The 26,775-nt window shown below is 39.4% G+C and overlaps 2 protein-coding genes across 4 annotated transcripts; one reads left to right on the top strand and one right to left on the bottom strand.

The window, feature by feature from the left end:
* Positions 1 to 1,328: 1,328 nt before the first annotated feature.
* tmem167a (transmembrane protein 167A) lies at positions 1,329 to 4,206 on the bottom strand. Its single transcript, XM_028414607.1, has 4 exons — positions 4,100 to 4,206; positions 3,271 to 3,380; positions 2,122 to 2,156; positions 1,329 to 2,029 (listed from the first exon to the last, which is right to left on the bottom strand). Exons 1-4 carry the CDS (start codon positions 4,100 to 4,102, stop codon positions 1,959 to 1,961), a joined length of 219 nt encoding a protein of 72 aa, XP_028270408.1. The 5' UTR covers positions 4,103 to 4,206; the 3' UTR covers positions 1,329 to 1,958.
* Positions 4,207 to 4,217: 11 nt separating this feature from the next.
* LOC114441607 (DNA repair protein XRCC4-like) lies at positions 4,218 to 25,683 on the top strand. Of its 3 annotated transcripts, none has more exons than XM_028414606.1 (8): positions 4,218 to 4,335; positions 7,117 to 7,277; positions 7,931 to 8,136; positions 14,584 to 14,750; positions 15,149 to 15,310; positions 15,725 to 15,825; positions 18,298 to 18,418; positions 25,571 to 25,683. In XM_028414606.1, the coding sequence occupies exons 2-7, from the start codon at positions 7,139 to 7,141 to the stop codon at positions 18,408 to 18,410; spliced, it is 888 nt and encodes a 295-aa protein (XP_028270407.1). In that variant the 5' UTR covers positions 4,218 to 4,335; positions 7,117 to 7,138; the 3' UTR covers positions 18,411 to 18,418; positions 25,571 to 25,683. The 3 variants fall into 3 exon arrangements, with proteins under 3 accessions (XP_028270407.1, XP_028270405.1, XP_028270406.1); XM_028414604.1 differs by lacking the exon at positions 25,571 to 25,683 and adding an exon at positions 19,924 to 22,361; XM_028414605.1 differs by lacking the exon at positions 25,571 to 25,683 and adding an exon at positions 18,754 to 19,881.
* Positions 25,684 to 26,775: the final 1,092 nt, after the last annotated feature.

Consider the following 26,775-nt stretch of genomic DNA (forward strand, 5'->3'; position numbering starts at 1 on the left):
GTGGCCAAACACTAGTTTAGTTTGTCAAATGTTTTCTTAAAATCTTTCAGTCTTTCCTAAATGTAATTGAGTCAATAATAGTAGCTGCTATCACCAGTTCAAGAGAGAGACATTAGGTCTTCCATATCGTTTTCCCTTCATCATCACCTAAGACATTAGCTTGGTTCATAGACTCTGAGATGTTCCTCCAGCCCGCCAGTATCTCTGCTCCCCATAATAGAAGCAGATGACTGAGAGCTTCCTGCTCCTCTGTGTCTTCTGTATCTGCGTCACTGCCTGATAATGACAAGTTTACCGGCAGACTTCGCTTGATGCCTTATCTAAACCTGCCTAAACGGATGCACACCAATAAGGGATCTATGCTTCCTGTCAGGGAGAGTGTGTGTGTGGGTGGGTGTTTGGATCTGGACACTCATCAGTGACCAGAGTATCAAAGGTGAGTGTGTCAACAAGTGTCCTCCTTTAGTCTAATCAGGAAAGGGGAAACATGTGTGGGATTGTTTTGATCCAGCCCTTTCTTTCTTTCATTATATCATAACAAACCCACAATAGAAATACATCCTTTTCTTACACAATACATGCCAGCACTTGTTTATACTTGATAAATTGTTCAAATTTTGTGGCTGACATAAAGTCAGACACTATGTTCTGGAATTAACACTTCTCATAGCAGTTTCAGAGAAATCATGTAATTCAAGCTTGTTGCAGGCAGTACTTAGCATAATTTGATCACATTGTCTGGAATTTCTGTGTTTATGCTGTTATAATTAAAAGATAAAGTTGAGAAAATCTGTCTAAATCAACAATTAGACACAGTCCTAAGTTTGCCAAAACATTCTAGATACACTCAAGAAAATCCTGAATTTGGTCATGCTCGTCAAAGCTATTTAAAGGTTCCTTGGTTTGAATGAAGGCCCTTCTTTCTGCATGTCAGAATACAGGAGACTCCGTTCTAGACAGATATCTGGGGATGTCTAATGATGTGATACAGTCAGTACAGACGTTGGCAGTAAACCTTGTGCAGATGAGTGTTGACTGCAAGGTTAGAGAGGAGGTTATCGCAAACTCTTCACTTCCTACCCCACTCCGAGAAGAGCCTTGAGGACTACACTTAAACGGAAAACTACTCACAACTAGAACTGCAGTAGTTTTAGTTTTGCATAAGTGTATTTATAATTATGTTTTTTTTTTTAAAATGAAGATTGACAAAAGATTAATCATCATCATATATTTTACAAGTCATTATTAATGACACTTCACAACAGGGGTTTAAACAGGTGTCAGGCAAAAAACACTACAACTCAAAAAGTGACAAAATCAGTCAGAAACCACATTACCCAAAAGTTCTTTAATAAATAGTGGCAAACTGACACGACTTTTAAAACATCAGTAGCTCTACGAGGACAACTATAGCCACCCATTGAGCTACAATACCATTGCTTCCTGCAGAATCTATTCATCATTTTGACATATAACAACCAGGGCCAGGGATATTAACAGAAGTCACCGTGTAAATCCCTTAACAGATTTGACATGTATGATGGTCCCCTTTGTGGAGAGTTTCAAACAGGTTGATGCAAATGTGACAAACTTGAAGGGGAAAAGACTGTCTGAAATGTTTCGACAAAATATGCATCATTTGATCCCACAGATGGCAAAAAAAAAACTAAATCAAAGCACTGATCCCCAACATACACACACAGAGTAAACATTCCACCTAAGCAAACACAAGAACAGACCTGGAAGTCTGTGGAGGGATGCAGACACAATCTGGGGCTATCAGCTCACCTCGCCTCTCACACAGAAAAAGGTTTGTCTCTCCATGGCTACGTTATGTGATGACAGGTCTGTTTTTATCTATGCGACAACCTTTGGAGGTCCTATTGTGCTTCTAGGATCGAAAAGTCCATGCCTTGCTGTCTATTGATTTCTCCACCGTTGTGGTTTTCTTTGGATTGCTACTGTAGAAACAGTATACTAAAAGCCATGATGACACAGCAGCAGGCGACCCAGGGACTCTTCCGCTCACCTGAAAGGAGAGAAATATTGTGATTTTCAAGGCTATATCATTTCAATAAGGAAAGATAAAATATTACTTTATGTTAAGTATGATAGGCTTACCTATTCTGGCACACTTCCAGAAAATTCCTAGAAGCCTAAAAGGTGAAATAATATTCAAAAATTACAAGCAGGAACAAAAAAAGACAGTAGAAGATCTTTTGGAAAATGCTACCCTGCCAACAGAACTGTGATCCACTTATAGCAAAACCCAGACAGACATCAGATGCCCTTTGCCATGTAAGGAGTGTACAGTTCACAGTGGAAGAGAGGATGTCTTATTATCTCTGGTGACAGCTGAGGCAAATGCGACATTCCAGGCCTTGCTTTTCTGAGTGTGTCTGACAGTGTATATGTGTGCATGTTTAAAGTCAGCTTTCTTAACTTTCATACTGACCAGATGGTGTCAGCATCCCATTGTGTTTTTCTCCTCTTTACTGGCTCAAAATAGGCTATGTGTAAATGTTACATTTTCCTTAAATAACACTTTTTGTACAAAACACTAAAATTTCCCCCAGATTGTAAGACCTTCCCTGCTACACAAGAATTATCTACTTAATATGTGGCACAAAATCAAAGCAACGCCTTAGTCAACAAATAAAATCAAGAGGGAAAAGTATTAAATCCTCCCATCTGCCACTCTCAGTCTCATGTGTTTGCCTGAAGACTGTGTCCATCCCTTTCTAATAGTGTGTGTATCTGTGTGTGTGGATGTTCTGGGCTGTGCCAGAATTATTGGAAGTGAATCACAGAGTTTGTGCTTCCAAGAATAACAATGTTCCTGTAATGGAGAAAAGGAGGCTATCTGCTACTTTGCTAAACAAGGAGCTTCTTATTAGTTTAAAACATAAGCAAGTGTCTGGATTAGGAACAGCACGTTTCAATAGGACGGACAATTTAAAAGTATCTGTACAATACATACATGATTTACAGCTATACGTTAGCACTGTCAGACTGCTGTACCAGTTTATATAACTAGTAATGACTGAAATTAAAAGATGTTACGATATTTTTCCATTGACAATATAAGATTCTTTGTATCAAGTCTTTATTGAAGCAACTAAAGCAACACAGCATGTCTGTAGGCAAAAACATGCCGTGTTGCTTCAGTAATTCAAAACTAATGATTTGACTACACCGTTTGATTTGATTTTAAGAGCCAACAGAGAGATTTCAGTTGCAGTTTCATCAGTGTTAAGTATCTCATCATACCCGGTCTTATTCTTGTCCAGCAGGCTGGGCGCCAGTGCTCTGATGTAGGCACAGGTACAGATCAGGAGGAGAATCACTGTTAGCAGTGACTGGAAGTTGAAAATGGCTGACTGTAAAATAAAAGACATTGTTATATTTAGTACAATCATGATCTCTTCAGCTTACAGCAATACATCATGAGAACTGTAGGGACTGAATTCACTGTAGCTCTTATTCTGTTATTAGTGTCATGTTACTGCAATCATTGCTGCTGTAACACTGCAACTAATTTATGTTAGTTTTGTCTCCATTCGTTTCTTAAATTTAACAACAATTGCACTCCTGGTATAGATATAAATACATAATACACCGAATTTATAAAATGTTTTTATTTCAGATTTCCTTTATTATTAGTATAACAATAACACATCACTACACGCTCACAATGCTAATCGTATGCAATGCATGCTTGATCCTTGAACTATGCTGCAGCTACGTGGCACACGCCTCAAAACATTACGATGCTCGTTCTCATCGTATTTATTGATTAGTAATACTATACTGTTATCTAACCAGCCTTTTAGACACCTATCCGCAATGACACGATATTATAAATGCCTCACACCATGTTATTTATGAACAAAAACACGATGGAAAAGCTACATTAGCTGAACTTTTAGCCTATCTTAGCTAACTAATAGAAGCTCGGTAGTTTAGCACATAGGTCCTACTTCAAACCAAGCATCAGTTGCTGTCACAGTGTACTGCCAATAAAGATGGTACGTTAGTGGCCACACGCAAACGTCGCTATAAAAAAACCGAAGAAGCTGTTCCAAAAAAGCAAACTTACCATTTTTGTTGGGAATCAAAGCCACATCACACTTCCTGCTCTCTGGACTTTACGTAACGTAACCGAAGACGGTATACGTCATTACGTAATGCGCCGACAAAATGTTTTTGCTGATTGGCTGAGAACAAGGTTGACAGTTGAGTTGAAGCTGTCAAGGGAAGAGGAGCTGCAGTGGTTGTAGTTTCATAGAAACATTGCTCCGTTTGGACATCGCAGTAAATAGCTCATACGATACCGTAAGTTTTCTTTTGAGGAGAATCTGTACATGAAGTGGAATCCCCAACTAATTAATATAAAGCTGTGTCCATGTAAAAGAAGCACGGCTCGATTTAAGCACGGCATAAGACTTTGCACGCGGCCATTGCATTGTTTACAGTAATAACTTTTATACGGCACTTGCAAAACCCGGAAGTGCCGTGTGATTTCGGCTCTGCAAAAAAATATCTGTGCGTTTAGGCGACAGGGTAGTGAGTTTAATGATAATTGTGCATCGAAAATAATAGATGTAGACTTCATATTAGAGCAAATACAAAAATGATCCTTATTTTTAATTGTAGGAAAAATGTGACTGTTAGCTCAGTAGATGCTATTGTCCTGGGTGACGTAAGACTAAGATTTTTGTGGTCCACGTTTCTCTCAAAGTTTTCACAATGAAGTCCCCTCCCTTCAACCAGCCACGGCAGCATCTTGATTGCATTTAAACCATGTTTCATAAATCCCCCCTCGACCCTTCATTCTCAGGCGCTCCTAGAGAGGCCGTCATGTAAGAAGAAATGTGTCAGATTGTAAACCACACATAAATAATGTTTTGCATAAATTGCTGTAAGATTACAGATGAATCTAAATCTGCTTTCAAATGTAGCTCAAATGTAGATGGACACAGCTCACAGTCCTAATGTGATATAGTTATGCTCTCAGTGCCCTGATGATCCATTTTAGGCTACTACAGTTCAGTGTATGTCTGGTCAAGCAGAATTCTTTTAGGAATAAACTTTTTAAATGCATTCCTAGATGTTTGTTTTGAGATTGAGATTGATTGCTGGGAAGGTGATACTGGAAACAACAGTTTTTATACTTAATTTTGATTCTTAAACAAAACACGTCTTCCTCCTCTGCGAAGCATTATGGGATAGAAAAGTTGGGCTGGTCAGTAGTGTTAAGTCCTTGCTGCAGCTGACTGGTCCAAATAACAGTGAACTGATCAAAGGAGTTTTCCTTTTTGTCTTGAATCTATAGTATAGGAGAAAGCACGAGGGGGAAGACCAGTGAAAGGACAGCAAGACGACTTGCCTAATTATTTGGGCCAATTAAGGAGACAGTTAACCACTGGCTTTTTATACTGTACCTGAACTCCCCATTGAAAACACAAGATGCATAATTAGAGGCTGCCTCTGTGACTCGTTTGCCTAAAACTTCCTCTATAGAGAATTATGTCTTGCAGTTTACATATGAGGTAATGCAGAAGAAATGACAATGAGAAGGTTGAGCAAAGAATTACAGAAGGAGTAAGGAAAGAAGATAAAAAGTTATGTGTCAAAGCTGTGGCAGAGCTTTACTTCATGATTTAAGAGTCTTCTGATCGTTTCTGCTGGTCGACTAACTGAACAGATGCGAAAGGCGAAACTTCAGGATTGGCTTTGATGGTTTTTTTTGCAGCTCTCCATTTCTGACAGACAGAGCTGTTTGTTTAATTGAAGTGTCCTTCTGTCATTACCAGAGGGTCATCGTCCCTGCACAACAGATGTTACAGTAACTAATGAGTAGCTGGGCTGACTTTATGAGGTTAAAGTTGATGCCTTCAGCTCCCTCATCTTGTTCAGCCCCTTAGTCCTGCCACACCCCCTTTGGAAGCACAAAGGGTCAACTTTAATCTGTTGCACTGTTCTCTTGTTGCATGTGTCTATGAGGTGTGTATGAGTAGAGGGTAAATGTGTATTTCACTGACAGATCTCTGCCGTGCATCTTATTTTGTATAACCTTGACCTCCCTGCTCTGTCAACATGAATGGCAGGCGGGGTATGGGATATATAGAAAGAATACTAAAAAAAAGGGGGGCTGTCACGTCTTAACTTACAGCACAGTGTCCAAAGGCGCTCATTTTCATTTTTTCAAACATGTCCAGCTTGGCTAACTGCCAATTAAGCTGTCCTTTTCCCTCCATCCCCACACACTTGCCCTGTATTTAAGTAGGGAAGCTGTCCAGCTCACCTCTCACTTCACGTGGAAGCTGTAATCACATTTTCTGATGAACATCCACAATCAAGTAAAAGTTTCTCAAGCAGTTGAAGAAGAAGAAAAAAATCAGTAGCTGGTCAGGATAGTAGCATGGATCATATTGTAATCCATTAGATCAGCTTTTTCCCAGATGAACACAGGCTGCTTCAAACACTTAACATTAATTGTAGCAGTGAGTCAGTCAGTGAAGGTATTAGCCTGGGAGCAGATTTTGCTTTGCTGGTTGATGTGCACAACTATCTGAATAATATGGTTAGGGAGCTCAATGCATATATTACATTTACATTACATTTATTCTCAATTGAGTGTCTCCAAGCTCCAATTTTCTTGTGCAAAGTCATGAAAGAAAAAGAATTACACCTACTCCACACATTTGTATGTATGTACGTGCTGGATAAAATCAGACAGCGGCTGGGCCTTTTCAGTAATATTCCTCTATTTATCTTTAACAGCATGTAATTACCTTGCTGGTAGTTAGAAGGCCACACTCACACACAAAAATCTGCCAGAACCTGTTAATCTCCGTGTGGTCCCACTGACTCAGAGAGACCCCCACTGCACACACAACACACAGGGACTTTTTATTACCAAATCCAAGAAGTAAAACAATGAATCACATTGATGCAACACAACCTTACAAAGCTGTTTGGAGGGCTCTCATTGAATGATGTCCTTAAAGCAAACACCCTGAGCACAGTGCAGGGAGGGTTTTGCTTTTAAAACAAACGGCTATAACATCTTTTTTTAAGAGTTTCTAATTTGATGTCTTTTATATTATGCAGGTCGGAAGGCCATAAGAGAGACATGAGCGGTGTTGTCCATCAGATTACTCTAACCAGTGATCCAAGCACCCCTTACTTTCTACGAGTGGACTGGGCTGTGGACCTTGGCGCTGGGTTCACATTAGCTCTCACTGATGGTAACTCAGCATGGATTGGAGAAGGTAAAGATTTCAAATGTAGACAAATCATTAAAATGCTCTCATCCTGCATTAGCAGAGTTATCTGGTATTCATCAGGCTGTTAAGACTGTGTTGGCACCTGGCTGACCTCCATCTCATAATGCTGGTCTAGAGGTGACCTTGTTTTATCATCCCTCTGCACTCCTGTTCTGCAGCTTACAGGTGTAGAAAATAGATTAAATTCTACAAGGCTTGTCTTTGTATATATAAACCAGTGTGTGTGTGTTACATATGTACATGACCATGTATTCTGTAGGACACCTGGAACATAACTGCTCCCTAGTTTTCAATTGCTGTCCATCTGCACAGTTGACAGGTAGAGATGGGGTTGTGGCAGCTCTGTGCGGGCTTCTGGGTCTTCACTGTTTCTGCGTTTGATGTCTTAATTGGGACCTTTAAGCCCACATGAGCAGCTGTGCAACAGCTGATGACATTCCTCTTAGTTTCTCTGCATGCTTCCTTTCAAATCAGCGTTCGCGTGTATTTACGTGTTACTACATAATTAATGTTTATAGTTTTCCGCTATCATCTCTTTGCCCAGATTCTCTCAACTGTACAGCTTTGAAATTAAGCAAAAATGAGAAAAATGCCTTTAAAAGAAAATTGGATGTTTGATCAGTGCCCTATTCTGTCAGTTTCAGAGGACGAGGTGACAAGAGAAGCCAGTGACATGGGACTTACGAGGGAGAAATATGTGGAGGATCTTCTGCAAGCGCTTACAATAAGTGAAGGAAGAGGAGGAGGAGGAGGAAGGAGAGGAAGTGACAAGGAGGAATATTCTTTCCACCTTACTCCAGATCATTGTCATCTGTCTTATCAAAAGACCTGCAGCAACATTACGGTGAGGAAAAAGTATTTAAAAGCAAATGCACTTGACCAGCCCAACCAAATCTTATATTGTTTTATGTAAAATAACAAAACAATGGTGTTTTATAAAAGAAGATTTCATTTCATATTTTTGACATTTGAGTTGCAGCTTTCCATACTCAGCATGTGACTATGATTGGGGATGAATGTGCTGTAAAGCTGCTTGATGAAGGCAGTTTTAGGTTTTTGTTGAATCAGTTATTGTTTCTAGTGATGTCAAGATATTAGTACAGCAGCATTGAATTCCACAGCATCATGGCCTTCCTGTTGTCACTGGTCCCCGGGGATGAATGCATCTACGACATGCAACAAAAATACAAAGGAAACCTTTTTATTCTGTTCTCTTTTACAAGGGGCTGTTGAAGAGATAAGGTTTATAGTCTCCACAGATTATAGCAGAATTAGAAAGGTTGCCTTCAGGCCCACTTTGGAAAAAAGACACAGATAGGAATCATTCAGTCTGTTAATAGTCTTCCAATAACAACAGTATGATGTAGTGATCTAATAGCTACCCTTAAATGAGATAAAGTTTACAGGAACCTGTAGCTGACGTCTGTTATATACTGTGCAGAGATGTTTTTTTTTTTACACAGTTCGCAGTGAGTGACACTGTGACACTGATGAAGTACAGGTCATGGTGCTTTCAGTGGACTCTGATGTTATTCTTCCAAACTGTGAGAGGGTGCTGTTGCCTTCAGGGAGCAGGTCACTCAAGGTCCTGGGATGCTGTGCTGGTAGAGGAGACCAGAGGATGAAGGCCAGGAGGTTAGGAACACTGTAGAGACCATAAAAACAGGATTTATGGACAGGGCCGTCCACATCTAACAATGTTAAATGACAGTTGATTTGACCCTTTTTAGTTTTTTCTTCCTTCAACTCCCCCCTGGCTCTCCTTGTTTGTGAGCTGTGTAATAGAAGTGTGCCCACATGTCCATGTTCAAACATGTGCAGACTGCTGCACATGTTTGAACTGCCAGACTGGACTTTTTTTCTACTGTAATTGATGATCCCATGTGATAATAACAGCAGCAAATACACAGCAGTCATAATCTGACTTTTCAGTTTTTACATTAATAAGGTTTTTTGCATTTTTTTTTGTCGACTGACAGTGGCTTATCATTGCAGCCCTGCATGTGCTTTTTAAAAATATAATCTGTGCTCCTTTGTTTGGTGACACTAATCATCACTGTGTGCAGGATGTGTGTGGTAATCTCAGAATTCATGGGGGAGTATTTGCTTTAAGTGCACTAACTACCACTCTTGTCTAACACCTGCTTCTTTTCTTGTTCTTTTTTTTCTTACTCTCTCTCCTTTGCCTTTTTTTGAACACGTCAAAAGGTTGAAAAGTAGAACATATTTTCCAGGGCTGATAATTTAAGGGTAAAGAAATGACCAAAAATTAGGCAGGTTTCCTTTGGGAATAGAACAAAAAAAGTTAGAGATGAAACAGGTGGTGAACTTAACCTGACATTAATATTTTATGAATATGACCCTAAACGTTGTAATGATGAATGTAATTGGCTGTTTGTTGTAAAATTATTACTAAGCAGGTGTTGTACGTGATATTATCTCCTCCTTAATGTCTGGTTATGTACCAATCTGTCATTGGTGGGAAAAAGAAGTCCTGCATACTCACCAGAACAGTTACTTAATGTGCTTGTGAATGAATGACTCTGCAGTATTTAGGACTCAAACCTGAACTATATATATACAGTTTAGTGTTGTCTATGCATTGGCCTGGTTGTCAGTCAGTTGTTGCTGTGGCTTTAAGATGTCCTAAAAATTGGCCTCTTCAAAAAATCAGTCCACACATATAGATATATAATAGTTTTGCCATAAAACTGACCATAAAGTAAAAGAAAGAAATTATCAAGTAACAACAAGTTAAAAAAAATCAGTTTATATAGGGAGGAGAAAATGTATCCAGTAAAGAAGCAGGTCACCCCTTAATGTTTTGTCATTCGTCACTATTTTTGGCCTATTAAATCTATATACCTTTTTTGGTTCAGTTTAATCATCCAGTTTAAAAAAATGATTTAGAGATTTTACTGTTACAAAATAATGTTGACAAATCCAGGCTGCGAATGTACAAACAAACACTACAGTGTATGTTGGGTAATTTCACACTTCAGAATTTGGTGAGAGATTTAATCAGAAAAAGAGAACATGAACCACTCCAGTGAAATTTGTGGCTTGAGTCACACACTGTGTAGCTAGAATCCCCTGTGAACTATAACACGAGTTCTATTTGACAAACATAAAACATTGAATAATCAGCGTCACATTCATTTACTCAGACTCATCGAGAATCCTGTGGCTTCGGTCACCGCGACTGTCAAGAATTATAGCTTTAATCCCCCTCCGTCAACGTTGGTCTGAAAGTGACGACGTTTGGAAAATTACAAGAAGCCTCTGGATAACTGATTGATCACGTGACCGTCATACTGCATATTACAGAACCCTTAGAGGTGATTGCTAAGACTGTGGCCTAGATATAAATGTATACTTTTCAGCACAGTCTTAGTCCAGGAGTTGTGGAGCATACATTGTCTTCAACCTCCAATCACTATTGCACAGCTCATGGTGCTAAACCCAAATATGTTCCTCAGCAAATCTAATCTAAAACATGCCGGTAACTGCCTGTAGTTCCTCATGGTATGCTGAGCGGTTGAGCAGTATATAGCTAGAAGTGTTGCAAGCTGAAATGTTGTGCGATCTCTCACAAAAAAAATTCAGCTCTACCCATTGCATATTACCATATTTAATGTTACAGTGGCCATGTTTGGATAGAAATTCATCAAATCCATTTCTGGTAAATTCATTAAATGGCTTCAAGTGGCCTAAATGCTTTTATTGTGGTTATAGAAAATACAAAAATAAGCTGTCCCCCGAACACCAAAGGCCAAAATGAAGACAAATTGGTTGCATGTTTAGCTTTTACAGTTGTATTGAAGTTTTTTTGCTTTAAGTGTCTGGGAAAATATGGCACAACTGGGAGCCAGATTTGTATACTAACCACAGTCTGATCTGCCCAATGCATCTCCCCTGCTGGCATAACCAGAAAGTCCAACCTCTCAGGCCTGCAGTTTGTATTACTCAGAGGACAGGTTTCAGTTATTTTTGTAGTCAGTCTAGACAGTTTATGAAATAAAGTATTTCATAAACCTCTATCTGGTCTCTAGTTAGCTCTGCACTTGAAGCATGCTTGTCGTTTATGTGAAAGTTTGTGTTATCAGGACTGTCGCCCCTCACTTCCTGTGCTTTATCTGGACTCACGCCTCTGCATTGCGGATGTAGGGACTGATGGACAAGCTGATCTCTGTTTGATGCCCACACTTCCCATACAGAGCACCCTTGAACACTGTCTCTTTGTCATCATGCACTGTGCTCACCCACTCACTTCCCTGTTCCTTAGGACACAATAGTTATTTTAAGATAGGAAAGGAGAAAAAGTTTGCTCTCAGACATTTTGGTATTTTTGATTTTGTGTTTAATGTGTGAACAAGGCTGAACTTAGAAGGAAGGTTATTCTACTGATCTTTGAAAAAAAACATCTGTTTAAAATGTCTTGGATGGTGTGATAAGGAAATCTTTGTGTCCTCTGTGCCCACAGCATGTGCTATGGTATCGTTTTCACTGATGACAGCATCGTCTCGGCTTTGTTCTCCACACCTATGTCAATGTTTCGACCTTAGTGGTCAGGCTAAATATCTGGGGACACACGCAAATAAACAGTTGGGCCACACACACCGGACCAAGTTGTGATGTTTACAAATGTATCCTGACATGTAATATTCACATATTAAGCAAGCAAATAGATTTTAAGGCTGTGAACTCTAGTAGCAGGTTCTAGGTAGAAATGACATTTTCACATTGTGTTAAACATCATACAAAAAGCAAAGTTTATTCTTATTTTATTGTTTTTTTTTTTTTTTAGCTTTTTTAGCTGAGAAACACTGCAGAAAAATGTGTCAGTGGGTTGCACATCAGACACACAGTCTGACCTCCCACACCTTGGCAGAGTTTGGCCACAGCATGCAGACTGACCTTTAACATTATCTTTGTGTCTCAAGAGAGAAGCCCAAACTCTAGAAAATAAAGACCTCTCTTTCAGGCTTCTTCTGTTTTTGACAAATTAAGATCAAACATTTGTATATAGAAATTAGCATGGCACTACTAGATATATACTCTGTTTGGTGTAATCCTTCCTCTTTCCATGCAGTAAAGGTAAACGTTTGGTGATGGGAAAATGTATGTGTTTACTGCAATAGGTCTTTTTTAAAAAAAAACCCTGAAAGTAAAGACAGCGAAACACACAACCTTTTGTTATTTAAAAAAACAGACTAGAATAAATAAACAGCAGCTGAGTTCCGTTTTCAATGTTAATCCGTTAATTAAAGGTTGTGCCTCCAGGAGTTTAGATGTCTGTATCTGGTGTCTTCAGCTGGTAATACCATGTTAACATGCTGGTCAGGAAGATTTATGCTCCTAAACAGTGTCATCAATCCTTGATGACAAAGTTTGACAAAGTCCCAGTCATTAGTATGGATTGTGACTTGTACACTAAATGTAGGACATGACAGCATTCTTTTAAGATGTGAAAATATTAGTGTTCCTGCCACATCAGAGTTCAAAGCCTTCATATTATCTATTCTCACGTGGCTGATTTATTGCCAAGTGACTTTCCTCTGGAGCGAAGATTTAGGTACAGATAGTACAGAAGTGAGCAGGGGTTTGAAAAGAAGATGGAAGGGAGGTTTGAAAAAAGATCAGGGCTATCACCCCTCACAAATTGTGCAGCTCTACATGTGTGCGTTTAGATAATGTGTAGGTACAGGTACTTGAAAGTTGACATGATTGATTACTTGCACACATCAATGTTAATCGTGACACACATTACTCATTCTTACCAGGTCTCTACTTACACATTAATGGTGGTCAATCATACATTCATTGAGTTCAGTGTCACACAGATTTGCTCCATTAGAGGAGCCTGCAATGGATCAGTGTGACAATCTGGTGTTGCTATAGATTTTTATGAGTCCTTGTGAACCTCATCCCACTTGGATCCCGGGTGGTCTCCTCTGTTTTTTGATCCTATTAAGCTGGCTTTTGTTAAATCGCTGATTTCCTTGTTGCGATCAGTCTGACTACTGGCAGCATAATGTGTATCTGAAGAAGCTGAACAAATGCAAAAAGATCTGTGATGGTGTAGAAAATGCGTTAAATGATCACAGTTAAGCTATATTTAATGTATTATTCAAATTATTATGTTTTTAGCTCTTAGTTCAGTAAATGTGAGTTTTAAAAAGCATTTTTTGCGTGAGTTTACTTGAGCAGAAATATTTGAAAATTGTTCAAAATTAGAAATTAAATATTAGAAATAAAATAACATGGTGAGAAAAGGTGCCAAAGAGCAGAAGTGCAAAGGATGCAGATCTGTGGGAGCCAGTGTCCACTCAGTGAAGCATGTTCAGGTTCACCAGCAGAGGGGAAAACAGCTGTGTGGCCTGCCAGGACAGCATCAGCCCAGGACAAAAATGACAAGTATTTTATGGGAGCTTTTGAAGATGGCAGCTTTATTGCAGTGGGTCTGCGACCTCGGTGCAACCCTGTGAAGATTTAGCACTGTATCACCTTCTGGTTTTTCAGCGCATCATTAGCAGTATGTATGTCTGTATGATTGGATGAATTTCCAAGGCAACAAGCAAATGATTTTTTTTGTCTGTGGTTTATTGTAGGTTTGCTGTAATAGGTTCAGTTTTTCTTATTTTTAATTTTGTGGTCTGCAACAGAATTTAGAAACTTTTACACATCAAGTAAAATTTCTGCAATTTTTCTGTGGACAGTTTGTTGCCTCTGTCTGTCTCTACTGCCAAGATGCAAACCAAATGAGGAATGTTTTATTAAGATCTGAAGCCTCTCTGTGATTCCAAACAGTCAGTGACAGGAATCATCAGAAAGGAAACTTTGCTCTCACTTGTATATGTTACTGGTGACTGATGAATTCCTCCTGTGTTTCTCCCAGACAGAAGAAAACACCTCATCATCTTATAAAAGTCTCTCACTTCAAAGAACATATTATGCAATATTTGTTACACTTCTGTATTGCAGGAGGGTGTAAATGCTTAGTCATTTTTCACTGTGAGCTGATTTTGGAAGCTAGTGGAGCATGTGCATGATGTTTTTAGTCTGTTGCTTGTGTTGCCAGAGTAAACTTCCTCCGGCTTCACCTAGAAGATCCACAGGTACTCAAGGGCAGCTCAGAGTCTCTTAATCTGTGATGTGCTGTGCACTGAATAACCTTAAGTGTGAGTGCTTGATGAGCTTCTTAACTGTTCAACTGAACTTTCAGAGAAAAAAGTTGAGTCTTACGCCATTTTCATCCCTCATTTTCTCTCATCATTCCCTCCTTATTTAGGTACACTTGGGCTCTGTGGAGCTCCAGCCATCTCCAGATCATCTAGAACTGACCCAGGTGATGATCGGGCAGTCCCTAAAGCGAAACACAACTCTGGAGACAGAAAATGTACAGTTGGTGGAGGAGAACCGTAGACTGAAACAGGATCATCAGCGAATTCTCAGAGAGTAAGGATGAGTAGGAACATACCCTGACAGACTGCAATCATTTCCTTAAGATGCTCAGCATTGGTATTTACTTGTTAATTGTTTTGTTTGCATGCAAGCTTTTTAAATTGTCACCCACTTTGACATCATCACTAGCCACTCATTCAAGCCAACTGTGGGTTCCACCCAGTGTTGCAAGCTGGGCGTATGATTTCCAGGAACAATGTTCAAATGATTCACTTGTCTGTTTTTCGCTTTAGTGATGCCATGCACTTCTTTATACATTTGTTGCTGTGTATCTGCTTGTTAATCGAGCTTTGTTAGAAATGGAGGATTGTGGTCACTACCACTACCATCATTGCTCCTAAATTACTATTAGAAAGATGCATTTAATGTCTGTGTGTGCTTTTCCTCATCAGGCTGCAGAAGCAGGTTCAGGCTAAGGAGACATTAGAGAGGGAACTGTACTCACGTTTTGTCATGGTGCTGAATGAAAAGAAAGCCAAGATCAGAGGCCTGCAGCATGCAGTCCAGCTCCACCAGACTGAAGACCAGCAGAGAGTTAAAAGGGGGTTACAAAGGTCTGTAGACTTTACATGTTACTTTTCTTTTTTTACACAGGAAGCATTTCTGTTTACATACACATATATAGTCCATTCAAAAAGTGAATCCAAATCCAGGTCTTTGTTTTTCCATATAGCTCCATACCATGTTGCAAATCTGCACAAGTATTGACCACACACACATATAACTGTTTCTAAACATCAGTTGCATCTTTCATCCAAACAGGCTGCAGAGCATGGATGGAAGATTTTACTTAGGATTTCTGTTCATATGTCTCTGGCTTTGCCACCATCCCTTGTGGTCAATAATGTGAAATATTGAAAGCTGGTCAGCTGAGCGTTTTGCCAGTACAGTAAAAGGCGATGCCGTATTCTGAAAAAGCATATTGACTTGTTACATTATTTTCCATGCTCTCCATCACTTTCTTTCAGTGGCATTGATGCAGAACAGAGTGAAGACGGTAGTCAAGACAGACAAGGAGAGACAGTCCAAAGCATCCATCCATCTCAGGAGGCGACGCTTCTTCTCAAAGGTATGTGTGAGACAAGAAGAAAAACCACAAGTACCTTTCCCTTTGGTGATAGAGGCATTATTAAAGTCTACGGAGTGGTGATAGCTGATTAGCATGCTGATAATGTTTTATTATAGCTTTTATTTTTTGTGTTTTGTTTGTTTGTTTTTAACCTAAGCTTATAAATCATACCTGAAAAATGTATACTGCTAGTGCTGCATGGTAAACTGTGAGCAAACAGGCAGCAATCAGATAATGAGGAATAATGATGTTTAATACTGTCATTTACAGCTCTAGACAATGCTGTTGTATCCTTTCTTGTACTCACTTCATGCTATTTATTAGTTAATGTTACAGTGACCACATTATGTTCCACTATCCACTCTCTTACACATGCACCATGTCTCGGTGGAGCAGGGTGTGCAAGCATTGAACATGGCAAATTTTCTCCTATTCCCGGTACCGTTTGTGATGTCATAGGTCACGATGTGATTTAGTCATGATGCAGACTCTTTACTGAAACCCTTGAGTTTTCACTTTCATCTCACTGATTTTACTGTCCAGTAAACTAGACAGTTGAATGTAATTGAATGTTTAAGCAGGGGGTTTGAGTGTAAACTTAAAAGCACACATACGCACAGAAATGTGCCCTTGGGTAGCTGGCTTCTGGGAAACACTTCAGTGCTATAAACTCACGCAAGGGAAGTCGGCTGTGATTGCTTCAACACGGCCGGCCGTGAGGTGGTCTTCCCCCTTTCCTGCATCACGCAGAGCAGGCGTGATGTCACATGTGCTGATTCATACCTCCCTGTACAATCTGCTGGGATAGACCACCGATCGCTCTTTCAATGGCCGTGTTTGTATTCAGAGCCAAACTCAAGCCACCCTGAGAGATTAATACAGTTGCTAAACACACTAATGTTGTGGTGACTTCATCAGGTTGTGATTGGCTGTAATTTTCTGCACTTTCGCTCACACACACAGACACACACACACACATTTACAGTACATACACCCGCCCACTCGGGCTTCAGTGAAGATGGATGGAGATCGCCCTGTACAGGGATTGTCTCATACACCAGAAGTTTTACAGTGGTTTCTTGTATTTTCACTGTATCTTGTATCCTCATGCTTTAATGAAACTCCCTAATCCTTTGACATTTTGAGGTTTTTTAACATCGTGGGTGTGTTTCCAAAGTTGTTTAGTACCGGTATTTATTTTTTTTAGTATTTATACCAACGGAGCTATCCAGCAAATCAGTCTCTGGGTGTTTCCCTCTTGGTGGAAACAAGCCATATATTTACGTCAATGGCTGCTATTATGCTAATGAGTGCCTAATGCATTGTTACTCCTCCATGTTTATATTGTGCAACCTTGGTCTGGTAACCCAAGCAACTGATTAATTCAAAGGCTTATTCAAATTGATCATAGTACATGAAACACACAGTACACAACCACAGTGGGCTTTTGTATTTATAAATGCAAACATACAAGTAATTTGAGGTCTGACTGATATTGCTGTTTTCAGAACGAGTCCTGACCCATGTGGCTATTGAAAAGCTCATCACGCACTATAACAGCACCGCAGGAGACTGATGTTTAGAAATCTAACCAAACTAAGTAGTGGGCTTCACAATCCCCCTTTGACATCGCCCTACCCCTGTGAACTTTTGTGCCTCAGGCTGTGTTATCATGTTGAATAGAGGTGGAGGCTTTCTTTAACCTGTTCCCTCCAGGTTTAGTATCTGATAGTGACAACATAGGAATCACTCACAATGGGGTGATTTAAAGATAGAAGAGATAAAGAGAGGTGAATGAAAGGAGAGGAGAGTTTAGAGAGAGTTTAGTGATGAGAGGATGTGTCTGAGAGAAAATACGTAGGCCAGACTCCATGATCCTGCAAATGCCGCTAGCAAAGGTTAATTTTTTAATTTTTTAAAACTGGGTCCAGGTTATTTGTCTGTTACTCTCCTCACCTTCCCCAAGGTTTCAGACAAGACTTCTTCTTGAGTGAGAATGTCCTTTGATTTGATACGTTTTTATCTCTCAATCAGTTCAGCCGAAGTATTTCTTTGTTCTAACACAACTGCACCATCTGTTGAATTTGAATGGGCTATCAGCAGTGTTAAAGGGCAAAAAGGTGTGTTTTGTCTTTCTGTATATAAACGATTATACCAGACCAGGCTTGTGAGGAATCCCAGATCTCTATTACTGATGAAGGACTCAAGGTGTGGGGTTGGGTCCGTGGGGTTGTATAGGGTTAACAAAGCTTATCTGAGGCAATATGTCCCAAAAACTGCAACAAATGACACTGACAGAGAATCGGTTTAAGTGATGAACATGAAGGATAGGGACAATCAAAATAATAGGACTTTAGTGGCAGCTGAGGATATTTCAGTCCAGCTTTGTTTTTATAAATAAATAATCTATTTTTCTTTCAAGATAACTGGACTTTCTGGAGGTTAACCATGAACTGTTTATATTGTCTGCAGGTCACAATCTGCTGTCGCAGGGCATCCCTGTTGACCAGACCTTTTCAGATGATGAAGACGAACAACCAAGATGGAAGCGAAGGTTGCCTCACCCTGCATGCTCAGAGTCTTAACACTGCAGGTTAGTCAACCTATATCATTATATTTCATTGTGTTTATTTTAGTGCAAAGCTTATTATTGTTGATTGGACGGAGAAATTAAAGAGACAGTTAGATCTTCTATTGCTCACATTAGGTTAGTGTGAACATGACAGTGTCTTCTTTCATTGGAAAAAAAATCTTTTGCATTTGACTCTAAATCAATGTTTACAACATTGCAGAAAACAAAAACATTTCAAACTCTGTGTTTTATGGCCCATAAAACTTTTTTCTGTTTTCCTTCAAATTTCATTTATCATTTTTTTTTTCATTTTCTTCACTTAGTAACAGATGTTGATTGTTTTTTTTTAACCCCAGTTCCTTCATTTCTCCATAAAGAAGATTGAATAATCATTTTGTCCTCATCATTGGGTGTAAAGACAAACCCACACATATACACTTGTTAGCAGTGTCCTCTGAGCCATGGGCATTTCTCAGTCTTGGATGTGGCATCAGGCTACAGATGTTGAAGGATAATTGCTGTCTCCACCTAATAAAATGATGGCCAACAGTAAATATAAATGACATGTTGTGGTTCTTTAACTTGTACTTAAGAAAAAAACAAAAACAAACACATACTCCTCATACTCCTCTGTGGTCATTTACCATCAAGAATAAAATAAATTTGTGCTGCTTTTGAGGGTGTCTCCTAAACAGCTGGTCTTTCCTAGTTCAACAGCTGTGTTTTCTCTATTACTGATAGAACATAGAACATGAGTAAACGTTCCTGGACAGCTTCCTGTTTGGACTTTATGGAGGCCCTGGTTTACCATTAATTTTAAAAACAACCATAACGTTTACATTTCCATATTAGGGATTTGTCTTTCAGCTTCTTAAATATAGTCCACAGTATTCATTTTGGTTACACATGTATTCCTGGTAAGCTTTGAATTATAAATAAGTGTCGTCTACATCAGGTTCAGACAGTGACCTTTTCGCTATTTAACTAACTGTGTAAGCTGCAGGGGTGACCTAGTCTTGCTCTCTCTCTGTTTTTGGTGTTGATTACCTTGAACCGGTAGTCCCAACATAATGTGGTTGGTTCAGTGAAAAGTAGCCATCTTTACTTCTAAATTGTGGTGTGAAAACACCTTATTGTCAATCAGCGTACTGCATGGTATCATTGTTGTAGTGGCTTTCTCTTTTAAATCTCTTACCCTTATTACATCCTCACTCTGGTGTTGGCTTGAATAATTATAAAGAAAATATGTTTTTGTTGTGTTCAGCTTTTTGTATCTCTGCTCTGTTAACAAATAATGTTTTTAGGCAGAATGTATAGTTTTGTAACTCAGCCTTACGTTTTAATATATCAAACAGCATTTCCTGACATACGTACAGCTTCATATTGAGGGTTAAATATTACTTTTAAATTTTAGTTTTATTGGTACAAATGTTTTGTCTAATTTTCTTTCTCTCTCTCTGCCTCTTCTCCCCACTCCTTTCTGTCATGTGTCCCTTATTTTTTGTCTGCACCCTCCTGTATTCAAGGCATAGATGACATCCTGGAATATCTGTGAACATGATTAAAGCTTCATCTTGATGAACATTTTTTAATTCCCACCCAGTTTCTGTGTTTGGTAAAACAACTTTTGGCCCATCAAAACTAACTAGGCAGCAGGATCTCGAAGTTGTCCCTAGATTTAGTCCCAGATTGTGAAAGCAAACATGTGACCGCCATCTGGTTTGCTTTAACGGGGACAATTACCTGCCACAGCTCTCATGTGACTTGCTGCTTGTCTCTTGTCTTCAATATATCAAAAGACAAGCACTGAATGACACCATCTTTTCCCAACTCTACGTGCTCCGCTCTGTGCTGCTGTAAGACCTTTCCCAGATGTGCTAGTGGTCATATTATAACAGGCTCTTAACACCCTCCAGTGCTTCTGATGGTGTTGTTGCTAATGACTTGGAGAACATGGACCAGAAGTATGGAAGCAATTTCTCAAGAGTTTGACTTCACCCTGAGCTTGCATTTGGCCACTTACACCCCTGAGCATCAGCTCTGTGTGAGGCTGAAGAAAGAGTAACAACTACAGAGGGACAGCATGCTACACCCAAAAAACAGGGTGTCACCACCAAGGAACCAAAGCTGCTTTATTGCTGCTTATTCATCATGTCCTGCTGATGTTTTCCTCCCACTTTTCATTATGAAAATAAACTATATACCATCTCTTTCATTTCCATGTTCTAAAGTAGCATTTTAAATATGATTTTTTTTCCTCCCCCATTCTTCTTCCATCTGCCCTTTTAATCTGTGGATGTGCTGTGGCCTAAACTACCTGAGGAGGGGTTGTTTTGCAGAGGGTTAATAAGTTTATGTTGCCTCTCACTATCTTCACTTCCTCGCCTCTTCCTCTACCTCTGCTACCAGCTTTAGGTCCCAAGGTCATCACAGTGTGCCTTCACACTGACACTAATGAACCTATGGAGACCTGTTCAAGCTATTTATTTGATCATTCTACCTTTGACTTCTGGACCCTCTTGCTGTCTTTTATCATTTGATGATACCGATGCTGAAGACCACGGGTGGCCACCAGGATAATCCTGCAACACATTCTTGCTGGTTTAGTAATCCCCACAGGAATGTCACACTTTCTCCTCTGCACATCCTGTCAAAAAAGTATTATTGGAAAGAACTCCAAAGAAGATTGTGAAAGGATTAATACTGAACGACTGAACATTGATGTAAAATAATACTTAGTGGTTCTAAAAGCCTTTGACTGTCGTTTACATCGTTTTTGATTTAAACTTGAAAATTAATTAATTGTTTTGTACTACACGTTTAACCACTTCACACAAATGTGTTTAACACATGAAACAAAATGTCATTTTAAAATGTATGAATTTGTGTAAACATATAAAACCACTTGATTAATGAAATTCTTTTTATTTGATTTTAAATTTTTTTTTAGAAATGTGTTAAAATGTACATAATCCTGTAAAGACAGAATGGAATTAATCAGTCTTCCCTGAGTAAACATTTGACATTGATTAATTGGAATGGTTGTTTTTAATTTTTCTTAAGGCAAACTGGTTTGATTTTTCTCTGTCTGTGAATTATAAATAGACTTAAAGGTCAAATTATAGAAATTGTTTGTTAATTTTCGAAAAGAACAAACTAATTGAATAATTGAGCATTATATTGCAATGAGCTTCCATTAGCTACAATTAATATGGATTTCTCCATTTTGCTTTATTGTCAAACTGATTATAAAGGAACTTTTTGACAGAACTTTTGTCTTAAGTGTTTTGAGGACTGTTAAGATCTTTTAGGTGAATATATAAAAAGCCCCATGGCTTTGGAGTAAGAGCAGTCTATAGATCTATAGACTGCACACGTGCTTCAGCAGCTGAGGCAGTTACCTGCCTAAAATTAAACGTTCAGTCACTTGCTTATCATCGTCATTCATTTACTGAGTGCACCTGTAGAGTTCTCATCATCCAGGGAAATGACAGCACTCTTTCCTGCTGCAGAGCTGCAGTGAGACAGAGCGGTCTTTGTGTGTTCCCAGGCTGCGCTGTGCTCTCACTGCTTACTGCTGAACACTGTAATGTCTGCAACAACTTGGCTCTGCACAGTGTTTGAAAACTGACGATGACATCTTATTTGCTAAGTTCTATCATCAAATGAGCGATGCTAACAGTTAGTCACTGCAAACAGACTGGACCATTTCACATATGGTTGATTATCACATATTGTACAGTATGACTTACTATATATGACTCAGCAGTGTCCTGTGATTTCTTATGCACTGGTTTGCTTTGGTAGGTATACACAGACGTTATTTGTTAAATGTGAACAGCTTTATAGGACTAGTCATGTCAGACTTCATTACCTGCTGCTGCTTTTGCTCACAGTCATTTCTGCTTGAGGCAGGACACATGGAAGTTAAGCAGTGGGCAGTCTGAAACTGAGAGAATTATTTCAGGGCAATACAAAAACAGCAGCGAGTTGTCCTCTTGAATGTGTAAAATCCTGCTGTACGTTATACTCTGTTTTGTGTAACATAAATTTGTTGGCTGCTAGTGGAGCCTGAAGAGATATTTCATACATGAATACCATGTTAATTGCTTTTCTACATTTAGAGATAACATTATGTATACAAGAAAGTTTTTTTACATATATAAGGTTGAAGATTAAATACTGTACAGTTTATTATACCTATGTACAGATGCACAACGTCTTTTCAAACATGAGGATGTTCGGCCTTACCTGTTATAGGGGAACTGAGTGACCGGATTCCACAATCAGTAGTGATGTACAGTAACTGCTGAACAATTCTAAATGCTGTGCATGCCACCCAAGCATTTTAATGGATGACCAACAAAAGAGTTTTATTACAGTTTAACCAAAACATCCTTTAAAATGGTAATTGGAACCAAAGAAACCAAAATGACTTTCTACAGTTGACTTGATTTTCTCTCATGGCTGGGAATGCATTATGTTATTATCTTGACTTCCTCTTGGTCAGAGACCAAAGGATTGCTGAGCTGTCCACATTGCCTTCTCTCGTGTAGGCCTAATTGCTGCCTGGCTTAATAACTGACTGTCTCACACACCCATTTCTTTCTGTGGTTGAAGTACGGTGAGATGCAGGACTCCCCTGGGAATCTTTTTACCAGTGGTGAGCCAATGAGTGTTCACAGAGTCTGTGTAGATGTAGAGTTAAATACCTTGGTGATAAATTGTCAACTTTGACACCCAAACTTAATTTGAAATATTGTAATCTCTGAATCCCCTGAGGTCATGCAAAGGGCGATTAGGGGATGAGGTTAGAGAATTTAATGGTTTCTACAGTGCTGCATAATGGGGACTAAAAGACCGTGTGTGACTGGGGAATAGTCTGTGTTCGGTTATCAACCCGCGCCCCTCCTTCTCACTTCCTGTCTTTGTTTCTTTGCCATCCTTTCAGAATAAAGTGGTTTGCTAGAAGGTGGTCGTGCAGTGATTCATGAAGTTTCTGCTGGGTTCTCAGACACTCAGCATTAGTACTTATTGCTTATTGTTGAATCATCATCTTTTGTAATCTTGTTATCTGTGGGAACATTTAGTCAGATGTGTTCAGACACTGTGTCAGTGTGTGCTACTTCTACAAGAAGAAGAAATGTCTGCATTATATTTTAGTCCTTCTTACCTTACCTGGATATATTCAGGGTCCACCAAGCCTGTAAAGATCCTCCCACTTGGATCCAAGCTACTGTCTTGTTAGCAGAGCTACAGGGAAACACATTCATTCACAGTGAATGGATACAGTCTCCCGCAGACCGCCTGACAGCCGGTCATCTGTCCCAACATGACTGACACCTGCCTGTTGATTGACACCTGGTACCGTGAGCTGCAGACAGTTGTGCCACTTGTTCAGACATCGTCACAATGGCGGTGTGCAGCTTTTCTTTTTCTTTTTTCCTTTCATTTATTTTTATGGTGTTCGGAAGTGGGTGTGGTTGGCTCGGGAATTCTGTTGCTGATGTCTGGTTGTTTTAAAGTGCTTCACTTTTTTAAGTACATTATACATAATTATATATACATGCCAACATTTTACAAGCCATTTCCCACACTAGCATGGTCACAGTAAGAACTGTAATGCATGTGAAAACGTCAATGGCATTCCATATCAAACTTTTTGAAAGGTGTCCTACAGGCAAGTAAAAAGACATACGAAACTTTTATTACTAACTTGTGTTCAACATAAGTTTGAACTTATGTGGAAATGATGTGTGGCACAATGTATGACCAATCAACAAATAAAAAAACAACACACTGCCATATAGCTGAGTATGTTTCTTTTTTCCAAGTTGAACTTATATGTTATATGTCTTATATGTCCATCATCATTCAAACTCAGATTTAAACTCGCATTTCAGATGAATGCAGAAACTTTCCAGCCTTGCCTTGTTCTGTGCACCGAACCAGACATATCCCACAGTAAAAACAATGACCAAAGCAAATTTGACCATTTTAGTCTTTCTCTTCAGATAATGTCGTTAATCAAAAACGAGGAAAAAATAAGCGAATTGACCTGGCTATGGTCTGAAGAAACATGATTAAAATTTGTTCCTGTGCTGCTGCTTACCTCTCTTGGCCTCTCTGTAAAGCTGAAGGGATCAGCTTCAGTTGTCTAGGCCTTCTCACTTGAACTCAATGGATCAAGGTTCATGATCATCCAGAGGCGACTTCATTTCCCCACATTTTCTGCTCTAAACAGGGGGTTTACTTGCAAACAGTCACAAGCTGTGTACCTAGGAAAAGCTGTGTTTTTTCTCTGTCTCTCTGAACCAAAGGTCTTTGTTTAACACTTGAATTTTACACCTTTTCTGACATCATTCCTTATTGATTTATTTCTTGGTACACGCTTCAGCGAGGATTTTGTCATCTCTGCATCCATTAGATTTTTTCTTACAGGGACAAAGGGACAAAGCCTCTTTTTTCAACTTTGGTACATGCAGATGCCAAAAATCCTGCACTGTCTGTGATCAATAAGAGTAGCTATGTGCTTCATGGCCATTTCTGTAAGGCAGTTTCTTCAGGTCTCTTTAATGCTGTCTGAGGTGGCATGGGGCCGGAGGTAGACCACCTTTATAGGTCATGTGATATGTGAGTTATTCTGGGGCCCGCACAGCGGATCACCAGGATCAAACACTCTTTGACTCATTGATTTACAGGTACTGAAAGGCAACAGGACTTCCCTGGTTACAAGTACAGTATGGTTTACACACGGAGTAAACGGAGTAAACTTTTAACTTGAAGATGACTCGGTTTAGAATGTGCAGCAGTAAAATGATTAAATGATTCCCATAACTCTAAAAATGAGTGGTTGTTAATTATGCTGGGGTCAGGTGGCAAATTCCAGCCAGAATCGGTTTGAGCTCTGTGTAAAGTTGTTTTAAGAGCCATGAAACCTGCTTCTGTGAGCTGTGTCATCCATCAGAATGCTCTTTGTTAGTCAGAGTTCCAATTTGTCTCCAACTGATCATTTTCAAGATACATTAGTTCATATGTCTATTTTAACTAACTAACATATTAACTAAGCATTAAGTATTAGGTACCTGTGAGAATAAGCTAAAATTAACAACCTGTCACCCCCCAGCTTTTCCTTTTTGTCTCACCCCTTCTATTTCCTCCTCTCTTTCTCAGAGTCCAGACCAGTCCAGCCTCGCAGAGAAGAGATATATTGTGGGTAACTGTGGCTGTGCACCGAGATGATTACAATGCACACAGGTATGAAAGAGAAACCTATGGCTTTTTACAAGTGCTCTTTGGCCCTTAGGGACAGGCCTTTTCACCTTTGCTCTGACTCTCAGCTGGCTTCAGACAACAATAGTATGATTTTGGGTAATTAGTCTGCCCCAGTGGAGTCTGAAAACAGGCCTTCCTGTCAGCTTTGAATCACACTCTGAAGCTCCTCTTTCTGTCAGATGCTGTCATGAAGAAAAAGACACTTTATGTGGGCCATGGCAGCACTTCAACATCGTACAAAGATTATTCATGATGATTTAATAAGTTGTCTTTTAAGCCAAATAAAGTTCAAAGACAGTTCCAGTTCCACTAAAAATAATGTCCTGGGACAAGTTATATATAGGATATAAGGTATAAATTAAGGTATGTTGTTTTTAGGAGGAAATATTCTTATTCACTGCTCTCAAATCTAGATTATCTGACAGGCACAGAACCACTCAGCTAAGCCCTCCTACCTGTCTAGCTGTAGCAAATCGGGGTAATTATTAGGCAGGAGTTGATAAAGTCTGGTCCAGCCTCTCCCCCGTGTGGAAAAGCCAGGCACAGAGGCACACTACACTTTATGATTAACCCATTACCTTCTGAAGAGATCAATGTCAGTCTCCTTACTCTGTAAACTGCACTCACGTTAACGCACAAAACACTATTGCTAAAATAAGTAACCTAAAAGAAAAAAGACATTTACTGGCAGACGTGATTGACACTACTTTTGTGCGCATTGTAGCCTAAATTGAGCGGTGAGACTGTTTGAAGTGGTTCAGTGGGGTGGATGGGAAAAAACTCCCTCACCAGATTGACAGAAATGTGTTGCTGGAACAAACATTATGTTGTGACTCAAAGTTTAGCCAGAGACATGTCTGCACCAGTGTTTCCATTTCACTCCCTTCCTATACGATTGGTGCGCTTTACGCATGGCATCAGTGTGAGACCCCTGTCAAAGGAAGGTGGAGGTATCCGTTTACAAAAGTGGTGTAAACGCCCATTAAACAGCGTTACACATCGTTTTATTTAATATTTGATAGCTTTTGTGTGATGTTCTGAAATCAGTGCAATCCTTCTAAAAGGCAACCGATGTGTATCAGTCAAAAAAAAGTCATTAAGAT

The sequence above is a fragment of the Parambassis ranga genome, chromosome 9 (genome assembly GCF_900634625.1).
Source record: "Parambassis ranga chromosome 9, fParRan2.1, whole genome shotgun sequence".
NCBI classification, from domain to species: Eukaryota; Metazoa; Chordata; class Actinopteri; family Ambassidae; genus Parambassis; species Parambassis ranga.